The 18,180-nt window shown below is 38.8% G+C and overlaps 1 protein-coding gene across 25 annotated transcripts in view; it reads left to right on the top strand.

Annotated features, from left to right (window-relative positions):
• Positions 1-18,180, top strand: part of MICAL3 (microtubule associated monooxygenase, calponin and LIM domain containing 3) — a 161,708-nt gene that overhangs the window by 101,080 nt on the left and 42,448 nt on the right. For 13 of the 25 annotated variants that reach the window (XM_072040058.1, XM_072040092.1, XM_072040072.1 and 10 more), the window contains 4 exons: positions 9,637-9,832; positions 14,558-14,820; positions 15,919-16,008; positions 16,671-16,733. In XM_072040058.1, coding sequence (XP_071896159.1) covers positions 9,637-9,832; positions 14,558-14,820; positions 15,919-16,008; positions 16,671-16,733 — 612 coding nt within the window. The remainder of the gene's footprint in view (positions 1-9,636; positions 9,833-14,557; positions 14,821-15,918; positions 16,009-16,670; positions 16,734-18,180) is intronic. The other 12 variants (XM_072040101.1, XM_072040128.1, XM_072040106.1 and 9 more) reach the window with 3 other exon arrangements.

Here is an 18,180-nt window from a genome sequence, read left to right as displayed (position 1 = left end):
TTTTGGAAGCTTTGTTTTGGAACTGTCATGGAGTTTGAATATACCTGGCTATATACCTATGTAATAGAGTTGTCTTAGCTTCAGAAAATAATCCCACTAAGGTATGAAGCTCTGGATTTCTTGGAATATTCAATTGCTTTACAAGTTACACAAGAGTAGGTGGGATAAGTGCAGATACTAGGAAACCACGCAAGAGAATAAGGGGAGCAGATGCTGATGTTTATTGAAGTGTATGCAACTTCTACTTAGGACAAGTATTTCCCAATATATTTTCCTGTAATTGCCAGAAATTAATAGAAATTCAAGTGAGGACATGGTTAGTATCTAAATATATTCTGAGATCCAGTAATTATGAAATTCTGTCATAAATTACAGCAGAAGAGAGACTGGGTAGTTCAGTACTTGAAAGAAGATATCCATTCCAAAGCTGTTTTGAATCTGATTGCCATTTGAATGGGAAATTGAAAATATTTGGTGTTCCAGACTTTATTATTATGTATGATTAAATTTCTAGTTACTGATTGTTCGTTCTTTAATGGTGAAAACATTTTCCAGGATCCGAGATGGAATTGGAAGAGCAGACTTCTATTAAAAAAAAAAAATAGGCATGCCTTGTATTGATAGATTCCTCTGGTACTTTTAGATGGAAGTGTCCTTGGTTTAGCTTTTTGTTATTTGCACAGTGGGAATCACCTTACCTGATACCTCCTGGTGAAATGAGAGATTTCAGAAGGCTGCTGCATACACATGGTGAGAAATGGATGCCACTATGAACAAGCTCCCTGAAGTCTTACGTAGTAGAGGAGAATCTTTCTTTCTAACAACATAAAAGAGGTTACTGTTTGGATAAGATAATTCTTGGACAGTCACTCTTAAATATTAATTCCAAAGGAATTTAAAACAAAGAACATATCTTACTTTAAAAAGGGGAAAAACCCTGAGCCAAAGTCAAGGTGATTTTGGAATACAGTGTGACCTTTCTCTCTTTTCCTTTTGCTCCCTGGCAGTTCCTGGGTGTGCCTCATCCCAGGTGGCTTTTTGAGGTAATACACCTTTAATAGTTTCCAGGACAAAACTTAACCCTGCAAAGTAATGTTATCTTTAGCTAGATTATCCTTTACTGCTCTTTATCCTTCCCACACTCAGTTTCTTTCAAGAAATAGAAACAAGGCCAGGCAACAAATGATAGAGCTGATCAAAATGCTTGGAGAGAGCTCAGACATCTCAGATGATACCAACAAAATGGAAAACGATAGGCAATACATTATTGATTTACCAATATTCCTGGATAACGGACATACCAATAACTAACCAACTTAAAAAATATAAATTGATGTAGGAGTTTCATCTCCATAGTTCCGTTAACCTGTTAAAACAGAAGTAAAAATTGAATCTGTGCAAATGGTAACATTCTCTGCTAGAAAAGCTGCATTAAGGAGAATGAAGCTTAGCAGTGTACACTGGGGCTTGGATTAAGTGACCTAATATCTCCTTTCCCCAGTTTCTTTTCTCCACCCACTGTCTACAAGACTGGCCTCTTTCCAGGAGTCCAGAAATACATTCCTGGATTGTTCTATACCTCTGCTGTAGTGAAGACAGCTTTTCTATATTGTTAAAATATGTCCTGAGCTTTAAACTTTAATTATGTAATAATACAACCTCATGCATTTGTTATGAAAAACACCACATATTTCTCAAACATAATTTGTGGTTTAAGCTGCAGATGAATTTTGACTTGTTTTCAAGTCACAAATGTGAATTAAAGATGACCTTGAAATAAAACTTATTAATATATTCACTTTTGCTGGCTTCCACTAAAAATGAAGAAAGATCGATCAGCTTGTCAGCTGTTTTGCTCTTGCTCTACCAGTGTTGTAGGAAGCAACATTTTGTCAGTGTCTTTCTTGACAATTCTACAAGTCTGTTTTAACTGAATAGTGTGGGAGCAGCGGGGAAATATTGCAGTTCACATTTGTAAGTATGAAGAGAATGGGCTTCCACCTTTACTGACAGTATCTGAGATATGAAGAACTTAGTTGTAGCTGCAGGTCGTGGAGGAGGACTTGCATCTTCTTAAGTTTGTTTCTACGGTATCTATGGTTTCTGCAGCTTCAGAATTCTTTGAATATTTTATTGTCAGTTATTCCCATACACGTGATAGTGGTTTTTGGGGTGCCTTTGAGTGCTTTTTCACTGTTCTTTGCTTAGGAAGCCAGTATTATACTAACAGGAATCTCACTGCTTTTTATTTTGTGTGCTGTTGAATCAAGTAAAGCTCTAAAATTTCTTGGTCTGCACTAGAAATGGTGCTGGTTCTTTAATAACTCTCTGTTGGGTACTTCTGCATCAGAGGATATTTAAATAAAACAACTTTCTGTCTGTACAGTTTAATCTCCATTTCTCTGTTTAGTTCCCAGATTTGCTAGGATGAATTGTTTTGGTGACAGTTAGAGGACTGAGATTTGAGGGGTTAGCAGGGGTCTCAGGCACGTCTTTTAGAACGTTTAGTTAGTTATTATTTATTGTTGAGACTGATGCATGTGCATTACAGATAAATATAAGTAGGGTAATCTTCTGGTTTGAGCTCGTTTTGAATCCTGTGCACAGACACTTTGGATGGCTTACTTATGAATAGATTTTGCTTTCTTACTGTACTGTCCTCTTTGAATTTCGAGCATTTATGTTTAGCAGAACATGATATGGAATAAGCTGGAAATGCAGACATGAGATAATTCAAGATTTGACAACTTCCCAATATAGTTGAATAATCCAGGTTCCCTGAGGACTTGAGAATACCCTAGGATAGTAAGAGAGAACATTGAGACATTATATCAAAATAACTTTGACACTTGATGACTATTATGTATTTATATTCAAATAAATGCATTCTTTCCTCTGTTTGAGCAGGTATTTTATTACCCTTTTGGCTTTGTGGATGTGCTTATCAAAATTCAGGGGATGCAACCAGGAAATGTGCAGTTCTGCAGCATGTGATGTGAGGCTTTGTGAACAAGCAGTGACAAGAATTCACCCATCCTGCAAGGGCTCTTGCCACTGGTTTTCTAGAGACCTTTCTTAAAAGAGAAGATAAATTTTGAAGAGAGGATGCATGTGGTTTTAAAAACTTCTTCCTAACCTCAAAAAACTCTACTTAACACACTTCTGTAGGTGATTTTAGATTTACCAGCTATATGTTTTGTATATTTCATGTTGTACAGTACCAAAATTCTTAAGTGGCTAGATACTAATTTTGGAGAGGATTAAAGAAAGGATTTCTGGCCGTGTCTCTCAAAAGAAATCAGTTGCACTTAATTAAATGGGATATCTTAATTGACTTACTGTTTCAGTATGTACAGCATCCCACAGCGTGTGTGCGTCAGTACTAAGCACTCCGTTTTAGTGCATACTGTGCTGTGAGCACAACAAGCATCTCACAGGAGGTGCCTTTGTTGAACCTGCTCGTCTAAGCCATATAATTGTGATGCTTAATATCTGACATTTGTTAGTCCCTTCCTTGTTTCAAAGTCTTCTGTCTTCACGTAAGGTGAAGTGGAGAGAAAAGGGTTGGAGTTGGGCATTCTGGATCCTGTTTCTGGCACTGCCACTAATCTGTTGTGAGGCTGACTTGCTGGTATTTAACCTCTGTGCCTGGACTTGTGCAGTGCCTCTGCAGTACTTACCTACTTCCAAAATAGGCTTGTTTTAATATGCTAATACTTGTAAAACATTTCGAGGCCCTTAGGTGAGGAGTGGAGTTGAAGTACAAAGAGGCAGTTAAAGGAATTAAAGTGGGCAAAGGTGAAACTTTTTGGGGAAAAAATGAAGTTCGATCTGACATTAAAACAAATGAAAAATGAGATGCCAAAAATGCTATTCTAGATCATTTGTATTCTTCTGCATAACTCAGTGATAATTTTTGTTGAAATGCAAGCAAACTTCAGAAACATTACCCTCAAAGATATTTCTTACAGATTAATGACAATGGAATCTGAGGACATTTGGCATATCTGACTCTGTTCACTGCATTACTTTTAAACTCCCACAGAAAAATTCCATCTTCCATCTCAGTATTTTGTCATATGTGATATGATGTAGTACCCATGGCAGTTGCTTTATCTGATATAGATAGCCGTGCTCTCAAACATTTGTGTGGAGAAGGAAGTAATCTAAGAGACTGGAAAAGAGGATTGAAAACAATCAGGTAAAGTGCTTCAGACTATTACAAAAGCACAAGATTTAAGAAATCTAGAATGAAGATTGTACTGAGAAATGTATTAATTCATTCCCTCTTTTGCATGTGTTTCTCAGTAGATTCTTTTATTTGAGTTGCTGTGCCTCCCTGAGGCCCCATCTGAATCTGTGCAAAATACTAAATCCATACTTTACAAGACATGACATTTACCTTGGAGAGCTTGCAGTCTTATCAGATTTGACTAAATAAATGAAGTGCAGAGGTACTGCATGATTAATGAAAAACAACTTCCAGTACAATGACACAGAAATGATTTAGGCAAAGGCAGGTAGTTTCCCTTAGGGGAAAAATTAATTGTTCTCAGATTCCCAGTTTTGTCCTATGTCTTCAGCAAGTGTTATGTCAGGGAGTAATCCTGGCAAGGTTTCATCTGGTTCATGAGAATAATCTGGAGTTTTTATAGAAATCCGGGGAAAAATAGAGATGGGATACTCTCACAAGAGGAGATTCTCAGACCTTCCCGTGGTCTCCAAAGTTGCTGAAATCAGGATGGAGAAAAGGACGCATGCAGGAAGGCAAGGAGCAGTTCAGTGTAGGAATGTTATCTCTGATCATGCGACTTTCTTTACAGGAGGCAGGCCATGTCAAGGCTGAGAATAATTAAAGGACTCTGGCAGCTTGCACACAACAGCTAAGCAGCCCGTCCTGTTAGGAAAAACAGTTCCATTTGGATGATCTATGTAATGTTTGTGGCCCATTGCTCTTCCAAAGTAAAGAATCAGATTTTAAAATGTATCCTATTTTGGATGTTGTTTGTGGATTTTTAACTGATCTGTTGGTTGCATGAGAAACTGCTCTTGGCTTTCAGGTAGCTCCCCTCCCTAGCTAATAACATAGCATCTTTCTGGCACATGTAGCCTCATCAGCCCCTTTTCTCTCAGTTGTGACCGATTTCAGGCTTTTGGCCTTGGGCCCAAATGTACTGACAAGGTGGAATGTCAGATAATGGATAATGAATGTACTCTGCAGCTATTTCCCACTGGCAAGCTACAAAATAGCCTGGGGAATACAGCATGACAATTTGAGAGGGGGACCTTTCCTCTCCAGAGGAACATTAAAAAGCAAGGCTTTAGCATCTACAAGAACTGCATTGAAATAGACCTTGTTCATACATACAGCACCATATATATTTAGAAGAAATAAGGGTAGGACATCCACAATTTTCCCTTTGCCAATTTATTTATTTTGGTAGCTTCGAATGAATCAACTCTATAGCATGATGTGGAGAAATTGTTCATCATTTTGTAATGTTGACTAAACCTATATCTTCTGCTTACTTTTGTCCCTTAGCTAGGTTTGTGGACTGTAATGCTTTCTTTTTGATAGTTGACGACTTCATTTGGCTATTGGTAGCATTTCTCCTGTTTCACATTTGGTAACAAAGTTGACAGTGGCTTTGCAACTAGCCAGATAAGCCTTCATGGCACCTTTTGGAAACAAATCCAAGTCTTGTGTACAGTCTGTTCACATAGACCAGACTTCTAAGATCCCTTGCTGATGTTGGTAATCAGTTGAGCTCCTGGATTATGTTCTCAATGCAGAGCTGGTTTATGTGCAAAGTAAGGCGGAGGCGTGTGACCAGTCCTGCATCTGAAGTGTGTAGATGTATACATGGATTTGAGAGTTGCTGGGAATTTTCTTCTTACTTTGTTGGTGTTTTGAGACAGAGAGCCCTTACCAAGCTTATGGGATATCCTGGCTTGACCACATCCTTTTACCTTTAAGTTTGGATAGATTTTCCATCTTTTCAAATTTTTAACAGTTTTATTGATTCATTTGCCCACACTTAACTGTTTATACTGTGGCAGAATTGGTTTGTTTCTCTTTGTATATGTTATACTGATACAGGGTCTTCATGATTAGAAGGTTAATGATAACTTGTTTTTATTGAATAACATGCCTGAAAGATTATATATGCTAGTGAAATGCATATAAACAGATGTCAGCTTGATTTTCAGCCCTTTTTTACCGTTGAGTTATTGCTACTGGTCTTTGTTCCCAGCCCAGGCAGTGAAACAAGCATCTCTTTTTTTTTTTTTTTTTTTCCAATATTCCATTCACATGATTTAATTATATGAAAATGATATTATGTATTTTACTTTTCTTTGAAAAGGCTGACCAAACAAAAAAACAAACAAAACACTCACACACACAAAACAAAAAACAAAAAACCTTATGATTGTTAAAAAAAAAAACAGAGGAATGAAATAATGTCAGATGAAAGAAAAAAATCTCATTCTTCTCATTTTCATCCTTTTTTTCTGCTTGTGGACATTCCAGCTATGTTGGGGTATGCATCAGAAGAGAACAAGTTAAAAACAGTCTGTGAAAAGGTATTTCTCTGGAAATAGCTGAGCGCTGTGTTGTGTAAAAAGTTCCAAGTAGAAAAACTCTCGTTTTATGATGATTTGGTGAATTCTTTCTTTGTTTTGCTTCACCTTGATGTTCTTCCATTACCCAGAGTCCTTGGTTTTTCCATGTCAGCCAGAACTGGCAGAGCAATATTCCAGGTCAGTTCCCCTGTTACTGTGAACTCAGGGCTGGGGAATGTAACACAGATTGCAAAAATAGATTTGGCTGAGGTGGTATCACCATCCAGAGAGAACGAAATGAAATGTGAATCCCAGCTGAGGAGGCAGTTCAGTTCCACTGAACTTTGAAAGGACTAATACAACATAAGGCTTAGCAGCAGGAAACGGTAGAGACCATTGTGTGCCTGGAAATGGAAGGTAATGCTCCCTCCTTCCACCTGAGCAAGCCGCAGTTTGTACCATAAATAACCCTGGGAGTTGCAGCCAAGGGCACAGCAGCCACTTGCCCACATCATAGAAAGGTTCAAGCAAGAGGGAAGAGCACTCTTGGCAGTTGTCTTCATGAGATTTTATCTTTCTAGAGAGGGATTTGAAATTAACGCCACTAATTATGGCAAGGCCTAGGTAGTCCTTTACCTGAGATGTCACTGGGTGAATAATTGTCCTGAATAAGGGCTGTTACGGGAATAAACTGATAAACTACAAAGAACAGAGAAAGAAAACAGAAGTTGTCTTGGAGGTCAAAACATGTGAGGATAAAATCAATGTTGCCAAAGCTTGTGCTAGGTTCAGATTTGTATAGGAAAGGAAAACAAGCAGCTGTATTCTTTAAGTACAAGCAAGATGAGGAAAAACAGAAGTGGGTCCACAGAGGATGAGTCTGAGATTAAATGCGGTTTTAGGGACAGCCAGGATAGCAAGTGGATATTTGGCCTCCGATTTCAGTTGGGAGGTTGGCATTGAACATGGGAGCAAAAGATGTTAGTGTATATATAGCAAGGTTTGGAAATGGAAATTAACCCAATGAAGCTGGAAGCAAAATTTAAATATATACTATATATTTGATATATACTTTATATAAATATATAAATACTATATGTGTGGAAGTAAAATGAGACCAAATAATCTGTGTTTCAGAAAACTGGAAAAACTGTACAGTGAAATTGTGAGCTTTTTGGTAGCAATGTATGTTTAAATCGGGCTATCCTGATGCACCCTGACTATCAAATTCAGGGTAATGCTGCTGCTGGGTGACAAAAGTATGACGTGCACATGAAAAAAAAAAAAAAAGGAAAAAAAATGATCTGAACAAGTACAGATCTGTTAATCAAAACAACAGATAAAGCACCTTATTTGAGGGGAATAAATAAGGACTGCTAGTTCTGCAAATGAAGTCTTTTGACCTCATGAAGGTAAGTGGTATAAAATGTGACATGGATTCACCACAGGCCGTGCCAGATTAGCCTGACAGCTGGTATTGATGAAGTAACTGATTACCTCCAGGAGGGAAATGCAGTGCATCCAAAAATTGGACTTCAGTAAAGTACCTGAAAGCTGGCATGTGGAAATAATTATTTAAGCTGGTAAAATGTGGGGGTAGTACATGAAGTGTCAAGTAGCTGAGGAGCTGGCTTAAGAGAGTTTAGAGGTTTTACTCAAAATGGAATTACTGGGGTTGGGTAACACCCACAGACTATGGAGTGTCAAAAAAAAAAAAAAAAAAAAAAAAAAAGATCTGGGGACTGATCTTTGTATTGCTTTTGCTAAGGTTACTAGCCAGAAAGGAAAAATCTGCTAATGAAGTTTATTGCTAGGGCAATATTTCAAGCCCTCATCAATGCAGAGGAGGATAAGCATGTCATACACTAAGAGCTGCATGGTGTTATGGACTGTAGTATTAAAAATAGAAATGTAATAGTAGAAAGTACCAGGTCATGCACCAAGAAAGTGATTTGGCTACCAGCAAGGTGCTTATCAGTTGAAAGCAGAGAAGGAGAAAGATCTGAATATCAGTCAATAAACAAAAGCCACCAGTATTATGTGGCATATAAATAGGCAAATGTGTTCTCAGGGTGTGTCAGATGAGAGATTTCTGGCAGGGCTGTATGTTACACTGATAAGACCTCATCTGGAAAGCTGTGTACCATTCTGATCACGCAGGTTCTGGAAAGATTAATCCAGACAGGGACAGGTGCAGAGACCTAGGGGGTGATCAGTGCACTGAAGAGCTTATCTCATGAGAGGAATGCTCGGTTTGTTTAGCGTAGCAAAACAGAAGCTAGGAAAGATTAGGCTCAGTAAATAGTAAGCTGCATAAGGGTAAACAGTGGCTTGCTGTTTAAGCTAAAATACTAGAATTTTAAAAAGAGATAGATGAGTGTGGGTTAGAATTTAATTAATTGAGTGCTACAGTGAATGAAACTTCTGTATACTTTTCTCCAAATGTCTGATTCACATGCCCTTACAAGTCTCTGGGACTCATAATGTTCGTGCTTGCAAACATCTCACCTACTTTTTTCCCTGTGGTTCATTTCATCTCAAACTTTGATTAAAAAGTAAATTCAAATCCAAAAAAGTTTGAAAACTCACTCCAAATGGGACTTTCTCATCCCTTCCCACTCAGCATCTTTAAGTGTTAGTGATACTTGCTCACTCTCTAACTCTAACAGACCTACCTGGCTTGACCAGTAAAAGTTTTGACATCATGCAGCAGGCTTGCCCCCAGGCGTTCCTATGTGGTCTCAGAGAATACAGCCAGCCTGTGGCCAGGCCTTCCCCAGTATTTATGATGTAGGCTCCAGCGCAGTTAAAACATCCTTATGTCTTCTCTCAACTAGGACATTTAACATTCTTTTCAGCATCTGTTAGCCAAAAACACTAAGATCCCTTTTGCAGTCTGGCTCCCCAAGAGGTTCTGCCAGTAGTGGCGAACAGGATAATGACATAAGGTATTCTCTCGCTTTATTTATGTCCCTCTGCCTCAAGCCCTATTTATCCCATTTGCTCAATTTCCTTAAAAAATTACAGTCCTGACTGTTGCATTTATTGTTTATTCACTGACTTGTTCTTTAGGTTCTAATGTAAATGGGCTGGAAGAGCCCAGCCTCGCTAAGCGGTTGCGTGGCACGCCCGAGCGAATTGAGCTGGAGAATTACCGACTGTCGCTGCAGCAGGAAGAAGAACTGGAAGAGGTTCCTGAAGAGACGCTAGCAGAGCATAACCTCAGCAGTGTGTTGGACAAAGGAACAGAAGAGGATGTGCCCAGCAGGTTAGTACACAGTGACCATAAGCTTTCTTATAACGGTCCCAACAGACTTTTGCCTGTTGTTCCCTTAGCTTTTTTTGGTTTGTTTTTTAACATATTGTTTGCCAGGTTGCTGTTCCTAAAGTTCTTGGAAGTATTTCACGTATGTACACAAATATTTTACGTTGTAGTTTCTGTTCTTCTAAATAACTTACTACCATTCTTAGAAGATAACTATAATACCATAATGCCATGGATAACTATAGTACCTTCAGTCCTAAGTAGTTCAGTCCTAAATTGGAAAGAAATTTTAAATTTTATTTATTTATTTTGAAAATTATATTAAAGACAAATGAGTCTTTTGAGCAAGCAGAACACAGGTTCAAATGGGAGTGGGTTCCAAAGTTAACTTTTCTTCTATTTTGCATCACAATTTAATAACATTTTTAGTTCAAAGACTCAAGCTTGAAACACTGAGCATTGTAATCCTGACTGACTGCTGATGGAAAGCCTAACAGACCTTAGTTTGAAGCAGTACTTTTGCCTGTTGAAAAGTATATTGCACCTTTACAAATTTTCTTTTATCTGCAAAGGGATGTGTAAACATATTAGGATCCAAGTATTTGCAAGTAGAGCTCATGGAAATAGGTGCTGCAAGAATCAGTGAGAGAGAATATTTGATGAAGAATGCTTCTGAACTTTATAATTAATCTCACAATTTTTAATTCTCAGTCTCTTAATAGTGGTTTCTAATCTACTTTTCTTTGTAGCAATAACAACCCTTATCTTTTTAGCTTTCAGAATGCCCAGTAGTCTTCTTGAAGTAAACTCAGATAAGCCTGTAGCAGCATTAGAGCCTACAAACATATTCAGTGAATGCGTTACCTACAGGAATAGGGCTGTATAAGAAATTCTTTACATTCACGCATGTGAAATTGAACTGAATTGAATTGGTGTAGTGAAGAATGGAGCTATGTTCATTAAAATGTTTACAGGATTTAGGTTGAACAGAATCTGCCATTTATATATCTTTTAAGGTAAATTTGAAGGGGCAGCATCTGAAAGCTAACTACTAATAGCCTGAACTCTAACACTCTTGACAGAGAGCATGTAGATTTGGATACATGAAGATGTAGCTCAATGGGACATTCTGGGTCTGGGAACTGCTAATAACTTGCACAGCAGTTTTCTCCAAAACTTAAATAATACTCTTTGGTTAATTTCTTAACATAGTAATTTCTTTAGAATATGCTATTTTGACATATTTTACACAATTGGGAACTGGAAGTGTCTGGTTGAATAGTCATGGGACTTTTTAATGGGAAATGCAAACTCTGTTTTCCTTACTTATCCCTCCTTTAGCTCCCAGCTCAGGCCTAGGACTTAAATCAGTTTTGACAGTTTAGGCATTAATAATATCATGAGGTTCGTGGTCCTTTATGTTTATAGCTCTAAACCAAAATTCACTAGTATGATGCCCTATTATTATTGGTCATGATTTCAATAAATCAAAACTCTGTAGGTCAATAAATCAAAACTCTCCTGGTCAGTGAATGGCAGAAAATTTCCAAAGGAGAAGAGAGTTAAAAAAATTGGAACTTTGGTATTTTGGGATACGAAGCTCTTCGTCATTTCCAAGAGGTGTTTTGTAGAACTGTGGAGAGAATACCTACACCATTAGGTTCTGTAGCTTAATAAGCTGCTACCTTTAGCTGTCTTTGTATATGTTCATCTTCATAACTTGAATTGAACTAGGTATTTCTGTCTGTAATAGACTGAATTATTAGATTTTGCTTGTGCAAAGCAGTGTTTAGTGGGCAATTCACACTCTATTATAGAAAGGAAGGAGAAAAGTTACTAAATTGCCTGTCAGTTTGACTTGGAAAAAAATCTGTTCCAAATCCAGATGCTGCAAGCAATTTACTTACAGCATTGATAAAGCTGTGTGGGCAAACTTCAAAGAGAGAATTTTCTAGATGATATAGTTATCTGTTATCTTCTGTTCAGCTGTATCCACTCCTTGATATTTCACAGAAAGACCAGAAAACAAAAGGAAAAAGTCACCACTTTTTCAGCAACAAAAGAAAAAAAAATACCCCTGCAACAAGCCAAGCAAAGCCCTGATTTGATCATCTTCACTGTCTCGGTGAAGAACTGCAGGGTTAGGAGTAGGCCGAGGAAATGCAGGACTTTTTGTTCACTCCGTGTCTTATGGAGCAATGGATTGGGCTTCAAGGTTCACCTCGGTATGAACTCCAAATTAGACTCAGGCTGGGTGCCCAGCTTCCCTGCACACATACATGCATGTACACATGGGCATACACATTGCAGAGAAATTTTACAGAAAGCAGTATTCAAAGGATATATTTTCAAAAGAGAGTTAATCTTGCTTAGGCATCAACTCCTCAAGAAGAAAAATCATTTAAGCAACCAAACTGACTACACAGCATTTGAGAAAAGCATTTGATCTCATATTACATGAGATAAGCGAGCTGAGGAAGTGCCTTCATTGGCTTTAACTTGCAGTAACTTTCAGAATGTCATCTGCAGTTTTGGTTTAATACTCTGTTACAGCGACCTTTCAAAAGAGCGTGGTAGGACAGCTCATGCTGTGTGGGACCTGTATGGCAAAGGAATAGAAGAGGTTCGTTTCCAGTTTAGGTTCCTTTCCTCAGCACTACATCTGTGTAGGAACATCTCTTTAAAGAGGTATTCAACTGGTTATCCAAATTCCATAAAGTAACCAACATTAGTCTTTGATCAGTGCTTTATAGAAGGAAAAAAAAAAAAAGTGTCAGCTGTTGAATTATTTCTTGTGGCAGAAAATCACCCAGCTGAAAGGAATGCCCACTATACCACGCCATCTCACTGCTGCCTCTGAGCTTCTCATTTCTCAGTATTTGAAGGTCAAACAAAAAGCAGGTTATAAATAAAAGCCAAAGAAGGTAAAGTGAGCTATGTGGTAAAGAATGTATGTCGTCAATATTACATGAGATAAGCGGGCTGGTTGAAGAGCAGCAGCTCGCTGTCCCATTCAGCAGTCATGGCAACAGTTGGACTAGCAGTAAACCTTATTGACAGCACATGAAAAAGCCAGCAGCAGCACCTGTCAGGTTTATTTCCATACTAAAGGGTAGGAAAGTGTGCTGCTAATCAGGGAGGAGGGAGAGAGGGAACATCACTTTTTATCTCTGTGAGCATATCTGTGTAAAGCCTTTGGAAAATGCTCCAGTCTCCTGGAATACACACCAAGTCCATGGCATGCAACAGCATTCGTATTCAGCTTTTACTGTGGCCTGATAAAAATAAGTATTCAATTTATGCTGTGAAAATGTGGGTTATAACTTGAAGATTTCACTTTTGTCAAAATCATGTTATATATGTGCAGAACCATGAGGAGAATTTAAGAGCCAATGGACATAAGTACACGAAAATCAGAAAATGAAAAAAAAGTGTTTTCCTTATTAACATTGCTATCAAAAACAGTCTCTCGTTCTAACAGATTAATAAAATTATAGAAACATTATATATTCATGAAGTGGTAGAGTAATTTGATGTTCTGAGCCTGGATATGTTTATTTGCAATACAAAAGAAAGGGCCCTGCTGTGTGTCATTTTTTGTAGTGTCAGTTTGTCACATAATGACTGCCTATGTAATAAAAACCTTGTGTATGGGAAACAGAACTGCAACAACTGTACAAGTTATATGAAATATATCTTATTTTTTATCCAACTGTTGTTCTAATAAATGCAATTCTTCTTGACAATGATCTATTAAGACAAAACAAAGAAAGGGTACCTTTTCACCCTGCAGATGCGTTCTCTGAATGCGGTATGGTTCACATTCATTTTCCAGTGACAAATACAACCATCTTTCTTCCTGATATCTCTACGTAGTCCAGAATGTAAGAGTGAGCTAGTTTAAATGTCATTGTGTAGACAGTTACATTTCTTGTCCCTGCTACTTATACAGAGAAACTGCTAGAATTGAACAGCGATGTCTAATAAGCACTAACGATTTATTGTTTTACATGTTTTAGACTTTGCTGTGCAAATAATAAGCTCAATATTGTAATTATCCTTTAACTGCTTCCTATAATTTCTTACCACTATGTACACTGTATACTTAAGTGAGTGCATACATGTACAGTGATTCTATCTGTGATGTAGAAAAGTGAGGAATTTTGCTTTTTTTTTTTCTCCTGTTCTCCTTAGCTCATATGCCGTAGTGCTTGGCACCTGGTAGTTGTGTTATGTGATCTTGCTACTCCTGAAGCCTCTTGTGGTTGTCCCCAGCAAGTGCCAAAAACATCTTAGCTATCCAAAACGCTAGAAGAAGCTGCCATTATCAAAATATGTGACCTTTTACATATGACACTGCCAAGCGCTCTTGCACCAGTTTATCCAAAGCAATGTGGTATTAGGAAAGTCACTTCTTTCTACGATATTCAAGTATGGTCACGCCTGTAACAATTAATACTGCACAAGTATTTGGACATGGCTTTACAAACACTTTTTTGCTGCTTCCCCATTTAAAAAAAAAAAAAAAGCAGGGCAAGGATCATACTACAGGCCACAGTCTGTGCTGTCACTGTAATGCCTATGAAATACTGAAAGCAGAAAATTAAGTATTGCAGTTTGCATTGTGTGTTTTGGACTTCTGTTTATTGTAATGACTTGTGAGTGATCTAAGACTGATCTAGGAAACGTTTGCTACTTGTCTCTTTATCTTTTTTTAAACCCTTGCAGTAGTTCAGAGTCTGAAATGGAGGAAGAAGATGAAGATGAAGATGAACTGCTGCTGCCTCAGCAACCCCCTTCAGATTTGGGTGGTGTGCCATGGAAAGAGGCTGTGCGCATCCATGCCCTCCTGAAGGGAAAGAGTGAAGAAGAGATTGAGGCTGAGGAGAATCATGAGATTGAGTACAAAGAAGAAGAAGAGGAGGAGGAGGAGGAGGACGACGAGGAGTATGAGGAGGAGGAAGAGGAGGAAGAAGAAGAGTCTAGTGAAGGTTAGACAGATTGATTTGTCCTTTCTTTCTGCTAGACGGCAGGGAAAACTGAACTGCGTATTTGCCATGCAGAATAAGAAAGATTTTCCTTGGAAAACTTCTCCTTTCACTTTTGTATTACTTTCTTTTTTGAGGGAGTTATTGTCAATGGAAGCTTTGGTTTGGTCATTCTGGATCCAGAAGATTTTTCCCCCCAGGGCAGTTGCAGCACTAGTACCAACACAGTATGCTTCCCATATACCCTGCCAACATGTGCAACTCCCAGCTTTGTGACAATGTGTTGCTTTACTGGTATTTATTATTATTATTGGGAATTGGATTTGAACAGGCCCTTTGTTATTTGGCAGCAAGAACTAGAAGCATTGTGGAGGCAGTGTTTTCAGTGCTGTGGGGTGCTTCACTCAGGGGTAGTGCCCTAGCATGCCCGAAGAAGCTGCTTTTAGCTCTCCCCTTCTCCATGAGAAGTCAGGGAGTTCAGGGGATTCTCATTTTCACTCTGAGGGATGTCTGTGGAAAATCTTAGGGAAAGACTCCTTCCCCTGTGTGTTTGTCTCAGTCATCCAAATGCAGTTTGTGCTAAGAATAGACATTTTCAGTGTTTCACCACCATTCCAGTTTTCTTACTGATCTTGTCTTTTTCTTTGTCTTTGTACTTACATTTCCCTTTTGTGAAGAATAGTAGACTCCAAAGAGCTTCTTCACAAAGGTCTCTGGCTGCCTGCTGCAAGCAGAGGTCCTGTTATTTTGGGTCTTAGTGCCAGTTTTGTTCACGAGCTCAACAGCCTGCTTGGCTATTTTTTCAACGTAGGAGCTGTGAAAGTCGAGACTGCTTTTTAAGTACGGTAACATGCATGTTTAGTTTGGTAAATGTTGGTGTTCTCAGGCCAATGTTTTTTCTGTTGAGCAGTGTTCCTGCCATACAGCAGGAATAAAGAAGGGGTCTTGGGGGATTTCCAGACAGTCTGTCTTTCTGATGCTGTCCTTTCTCTGTTTCTTTCTGTCTTTCTCTCTCTCTCTCTCTCTCTCTCTCACCATTGCTTGTGTGTACACACGTGTGTCTGATGTGATGTTATGGATGTGTGGTTCCCTCTGCTGTAGAGGGGGAGTATTGCCCTTGGGAGAGAGAGCTGCAGCAAGGTCTCTGGCTTCAACGTCTCTCAAATGAAGAGGACACGGGTACATTTAAAGGTACCCGTATACCATTTCCACTTCCATTTCCCCTAAGCAGGGGGAACTATTTTAAAGAGCAGGTCCCACATGAGAAGATTCCGTGTTTTATGTAATTGCATTACCAGCCTTCTAAAAACCGATTCGATAGCTGTTGTTACCTTCATCTCCTGATCAAAGTGCCATATATCGGGTCTGATATTGCCACTGCTTTTAGGAAAAATATAAAGTTTCCCAGTATTTCAGGATGTCTGGAAAACCTGGACAATTTGTTAGTGTAATGAGCATGAGCAGTGACCCCCACATATTTAGGAGTTCCAGATTTAGTCCATATGCACAGACTAATTCTACCTGTGCAATAGGTCAGACAAATAGGACACATCAGAAGTGCTGCTATTGGGTTGCCTGTGTGAGCAAACTTGCATTTTTTGTTATTGTCCTTTGTGAATGTGTTTCCGTGGGGAGAGTCTGTTGGGGACACTAATCAAACTGTGGAGATCCCTCAAATTTTACAGTCATAAAATGGGCATTAAATGAGCTTAACATTCCTATCTAACTAGATGTGTTGTTTTCCATAATGCATTTTGTTTCAGTTTATTTCTGATGGTTATTTTTTGTGGTTTTGTTTTGTGTTTGTTTTTTTTTTTTAAGCACTTGGTTCTAATAGTTGTTTAATCCCTTAGTCCCTCAATGTGGTTCATTAGAGCCAGAATACATAGGAGGAAAATCCAAGTGCCTTCCTGAAGGTAAGATGGCATAGCCAGTCATCAGATTGCCTGTTTTGCAACATACAGTTGTAAAAACAGTAGCTTAGCTTCTGACTTTTTTTTTCCCAAGGGGAAAAAAAAATGAAAAGAGATTTTTTTTTTTTCCAAATTAACTTTTCTGGTGGTAAGTATGAGAAGTATTAGTAAGATGGCTAAAGAGCATAAATGAAGAAGTTTCCCCTGTTGTAGCAGCTAGTGTTCTCTAGACCTGGCCTCCAAGGCATTGGTTTGTGGGTGGCTTCTTGTTCCACTGAAGGTTAACCATTGAGACTGCCCACTTCTTAGGAAGCACTGGTAGGTGCCACAGAGGAACTGCAGGGGAAGGCTACCTTCCCAAATGTAAGTGGTATTAATGTCCAGCATCCTGTAAAGCTTAGCAGGCAGTCTTGAGGAAGGGCTACAGAGCTGTCATGTGAAATTCTCAAGCATTTAGATCTCAACAAAATGTTACGTCTGCCTGTCAGCCAAGGAGCAGTCCTTCACAGTTGGCTGTACTGTTTAAGCTGCTATTTATTTCCTGGAAAAGGTGAAAAGGGCCTATATCCTAACCAGGACAGGCCTGGGCCTCGGTCTGGAGACTTGCAGGGTAACCGATGGTGTGTATGTTACACTGATCTAAATCCCAGAGAAATCCATTTTAAAACATACAGATCATGTGGGACCTGCTCTTTTCTAGCCTTGCTGAGTGACTATATACTTCTCAGCCATTGCTGGCAAACCTAAACCTTTTAACACAAAATTTTGTGTGGCAATGCAAATGCTAACTCTACTTATCTTGGGGCCTGCATGCGAGTGCTTTGGTATGCAGTGAGAAAAGCCCAGACTCCTGTCCCTGCAAGATGTCCAGTAGCTCTGGTTAGACCGTGCGGTTGTGCTGATTGATAAGAAACTCTCTGATGAGGTAACAGAGACAAAAACGCTAAATACTTGGCTAAATTGTCAATCCTGCTCTGCATTTGAGTTTGTGTGTCTGAACCCTTTTCCTCTTCAGTGACCAGCTGGCAATTCTGTCCTTCCTGCAGTTCCTTCTGCCTGTTTTTTTTTTTTCTGCAGTTTTAATGGCAAATGTCACACACAGTCATTCCTGAAGCAGAAGTCCCAAACTGTTTGCCATGACTGAGGAAAACATGGCCACGAGAGAGGACCTTCATTAAAACCAGACATCAGAAAATGATGAGTGCAGCCTCTAAATGATGCTAATTCTTCTTGTTTCCTTCAAACACTAATCCAACATATGAAATTCTAATTGCTTTTGAGGCTTTAAACTGCTGAAAAAGCATTTTGCCCTACACAGTGGTAATCTGTGTGTTTTGAAAATTGACTTATTGCTTTATAAATTAAATGGGCATTTTACTTTTCAGGATGAGTCAGTTGCTTTTGAAGATCACTTCTGAAGATGCTGAACACTTTGTCCCCTGTAGAATGA

The sequence above is a fragment of the Anas platyrhynchos genome, chromosome 1, assembly GCF_047663525.1.
Source record: "Anas platyrhynchos isolate ZD024472 breed Pekin duck chromosome 1, IASCAAS_PekinDuck_T2T, whole genome shotgun sequence".
In the NCBI taxonomy this organism is placed as follows: Eukaryota; Metazoa; Chordata; class Aves; order Anseriformes; family Anatidae; genus Anas; species Anas platyrhynchos.
This window is presented reverse-complemented; position numbering and strand designations above follow the sequence as displayed.